This window comes from Seriola dumerili, unplaced genomic scaffold, assembly GCF_002260705.1.
Source record: "Seriola dumerili isolate Sdu_G_001 unplaced genomic scaffold, Sdu_1.0 BDQW01000337.1, whole genome shotgun sequence".
Classification (NCBI taxonomy): domain Eukaryota; kingdom Metazoa; phylum Chordata; class Actinopteri; order Carangiformes; family Carangidae; genus Seriola; species Seriola dumerili.
Window position 1 is genome coordinate 268,652 of NW_019174592.1, and position 3,871 is coordinate 272,522.

The 3,871-nt window shown below is 48.1% G+C and overlaps 1 protein-coding gene across 1 annotated transcript; it reads left to right on the top strand.

The window, feature by feature from the left end:
- The first annotated feature begins 491 nt into the window (after positions 1-491).
- LOC111232834 (E3 ubiquitin-protein ligase rnf152-B-like) lies at positions 492-2,075 on the top strand. The gene has a single exon (XM_022760496.1). The coding sequence runs from the start codon at positions 927-929 to the stop codon at positions 1,695-1,697; it is 771 nt and encodes a 256-aa protein (XP_022616217.1). The 5' UTR covers positions 492-926; the 3' UTR covers positions 1,698-2,075.
- The last annotated feature ends 1,796 nt before the right edge of the window (positions 2,076-3,871 follow it).

Consider the following 3,871-nt stretch of genomic DNA (forward strand, 5'->3'; position numbering starts at 1 on the left):
CTGCAGCACCTGTCACTACAGTACATGCTCATTGAACTGACTGCGTCATTTAGTGAGTTTTACTAAATTAAAACAAGATTGAAGACAACCTAAAGGCTGCAATGAGAGGATTAGTCTATGTATAAGGTAGACACCTCATTGCTCTTTGCAGTGCACACTCCAGACCCCCCCCCCCTATAGACAAGGACCTGGCTGTGCAAGCAGAACCTGGATGAAATGATGAGCTGCTCGGCAAAACTTTACAATCACCACACACACACACACACACACACACACACACACACACACACACACACACACACACAGACGTTGTTTTACATAAGTTTTGTTGGTAGCTACATCGTGTGAGTTTAGATGCTCTTTGTTACAGGAAACCGTGAATTTACGCCCCCGGCTGACCAAATTAGCGCATCCTATTGTCTCTGGCACGCTGTACGTAATTGTGAGCGAGCATGGCTGTCATAGCTGCTTCCTGCACACAAAACAACAACTCTCCCTCCCTCCCTCTCTCTCCCTAACGGGACTTTAAGGCGACACATCGCCGCCTTTCTCTCTCTCTCTCTCCTCTCTCGCTGTTTTGTGGGATGCTCTGGTTGGATGAGCCCTCGCATCGGAGTCACCACCATTACATCATCTATTCCCACACAGCCTAACGCGAAATGCGAGCTTTTTAATATTTAAACGGGATCCCGATTCAGTTTCAGACCGAGCGGCAGCAGCAGCAGCAGCAGAAGCAGCAGCAGACGGGGCCGCGCGCTCTCCCTATAAAGGACCGTCTGTGGGGATTATGAAAAACACATCAACAAAATCTGCGGGAATGATGGCGTTTCAATGAGCGGGGAGGAGAGGAGGGGGAGAGGAGGAGAGACGTGCACCGTCATCAGCATCTGTCCGCCAGCTCCCTTTGTGTTCACCGGAGAATGTGAATGGCGAAAGATGACATGGCAGAGGTAGATTTGGCATCAAGCGGAGCGGAACCCCCCGGCGAGGCCTCCTCGGCGTTTCCCTACGAGGAGTATGAATGCAAAATCTGCTACAATTACTTCGACCTTGACCGCCGGGCTCCGAAGATCCTGGAGTGCCTGCACACGTTTTGCGAGGAGTGCCTGAACACGCTTCACCTCCGGGAGGAGCGGCCATGGCGCATCAGCTGCCCCGTCTGTCGCCACCGGACTCCGGTGCCGGATTATCGGATACAAAACCTGCCCAACAACACCAAGGTGACGGAGGATTTTCCGCTCTACATCGACTCGGACCCCCTGCCTCAGGACGCTTTGCCGCCGTACCCTCCCCCGCTGCACCCAGCCCTCGTCGCCCTCCGTCGAGAGGAGGCGTCGGGGACGTCCAGCACCAGCCAGGCGACCCCGTCCACCACGGTGTCCACGGCCACGACCCTCTCCCAGGACTCGGTGCGCTACGACAGCTGTCAGAGCTGCAAGAGGGTCGCTCTGACCACCGGCTGCGTCTGCGTGATCTTCTCCTTTCTGTCCATGCTGGTGTTGCTGTTCATGGGCCTGATCTTTGTGCACAGTCACAGCATTCCTCCCTCGCCGGCGGGACCCATTTGCTTGTCGGTGGCCAGCATCCTGGCTATGTTCTCGGTGGTCGTCACATGGCTCATCTGCTGGCTCAAATACAGACCGGACCATGAGACAGGCCGCTCCTCCGCCACCAGTAACTCCCGGAGAAACGCCTGATAGGCTCAGAGACTATTGATGGAGATGTTGTGCTGTGGGGTGTGTGATCCTGTACATAATACTGACAACTGATACTCCTGCTCCCTTTACTTTTCTAGGAATAAATCCAGTCCAGAATGGCCTTTTATCAGTATAGCAAACACCCAAAGGCCTTCGAGTTGTTTGGAGCAATAGGCCGACATGATCCTTGATAATCTTTTCCTTAACTTATGCACTTGAATTTGCAGTAAGGCCCAGCTGACTGGGCATCTGGAGGAGTGAACTGAAGACTCAGACCCCCCTGGCGTTGGTCTGAGATGTGGCTGGTTTTGATGACTGAATGTGAAGTGCTCATTTCCCGGGTTTGACCCCCCCCCCCTTCCCCTCCCCACCCCTGTCCTGCCAGATGATATGCATATCTCACTATGCCACTCAGTGTATGATAACTGTCCATGATGATTCACTCTTATATCTCAACAAAGCACTATTGTATTGTACAGATATCTGGCTGGTGTTTCACTTCTTGAGTTTCCCCGGTGACAGATGGATTTTGGTTTTTTGATGGAGGCTTGTATGTTCTATGTGAAAAGCCTCTGAAGTGTCGTTCTGTTACAGCACATCCACAATCCAAACTGTAAATAGTCCACACAGAGAGAGAGAGAGAGACAGAGAGACAGAGAGAGGTGGTGGTGGTGGTGAGCGGTACTTGGATAGGTGTGATCAGCCTCTCCTGAACACCTTCCCAATCCTCCTGCTTTAACTTATCTAACAGGATGGCACTGTCTCCATACTGCACCTCTTCCAGGCAAAGGGATACAAAAGGCTGGCTTGTGATTTTAAACTTGTGTTTTGGCTACTTTTGTGCATGTTAGGCTACTGAAAGGTCAAGGCTTTTTTGTTTTTTACTTTGTTTTTTTTTAACGGAAGAGACATCGTGTCTCCTGACTCCTGTGCCTCACCTCATTGCTGAATGGAGCAAAACTTCACTGTAATCATGATCAAAATCATGCACGGGCCTCCCACCACTGACAGCACCCAGCTGGGGTGTCGGCAGGGATTTCCTCCTCCTGTCACATTATTTACACATCTGTAGTGAAAAACAGGGTTTCCAACGTGGAGCACCTTTTTATACTTATAAAAAAATGTAGTTTTTTTTTTGCACCTGGCTTTGAAGGAAGGCTAAAGACATATGTGTCTGTATAAGTGTTTAAACAGGTCCACTTTCAGCTACCGCTTCTTTCAGAGCCACATGTGAGATCAGACCTGAGGAAAAACTTGACTCTGGTTCCTCAGAGATCATCAGGAGTCATAATTACCTCTGGAAACTCAAAGAGCCCCATCGCTGCTGCGGCAGAGATTAGAAAGCGGTACCTTATACAAGTCAAATCCTTCATTAACACAATGCAATTATTGAACTGTACTAACATAATTCACTTTATATGGGAAGGTGGGTCAAAAAACGAATCCACTGAATTAACTTTTCAGTGGGATTAGCTTCAGACAAGGTAATGCAATCAAGAAAAAGCTCAATCTCAAGGGCCTGTAGTGGGTAGACTTCTTATTATGAATATTACTGTGAACCGCTGGTGAATCCTGTGTTTGTACAATCTATACAATTATTTATCAGAAGTCTTGAATATGGCAAAAAACAAAAAACAAAACGACACCTTATTTGCAACACAGTGCAAAACCCTCATATTGACAAATATGAATTGCACTTCCCCGGACCTTCCTGACAACATTTAGTAAAGAATTCGCAGATGATTCGAGCAGCAGAGAGGTTTAAGACTGACACTTGCCCTCGCACACTCATGGTATCCCTACCTCGTTGCACAGTGGGGAAAAAGACAAAAGAAAAATATAACAATTCACCGTGATTCTTAACTTCCCATCCCCAACCTCCAATCTGATCCCCATGCTTGCTTCAAACATCCTCCCCCCCCCCCCCCACCCACCCAACTTCTATATGATGCACTTTCCCCCCTTATTTGACACAAGTAACGGGGTATTACCTTTGACAAATGTAAGCATATTGTATTTATTTCAGAGGACCTAGAAAACATCGTTGGTTTTTATGAGAATCTGTGGTTGTTGTTGAAGTACCAAAATGTATTTGCACAGAGAACTGTTCTTTATGTGCTGTTTTACATACATAAACACATTTCAGTAATAAAGAAAAACATGAATACCCATCG

Coding starts and splice junctions, on each gene's coding strand:
- LOC111232834 (XM_022760496.1), top strand. CDS start 927: ATGGCGAAAGATGACATGGCAGAGGTAGATTTGGCATCAAGCGGAGCG.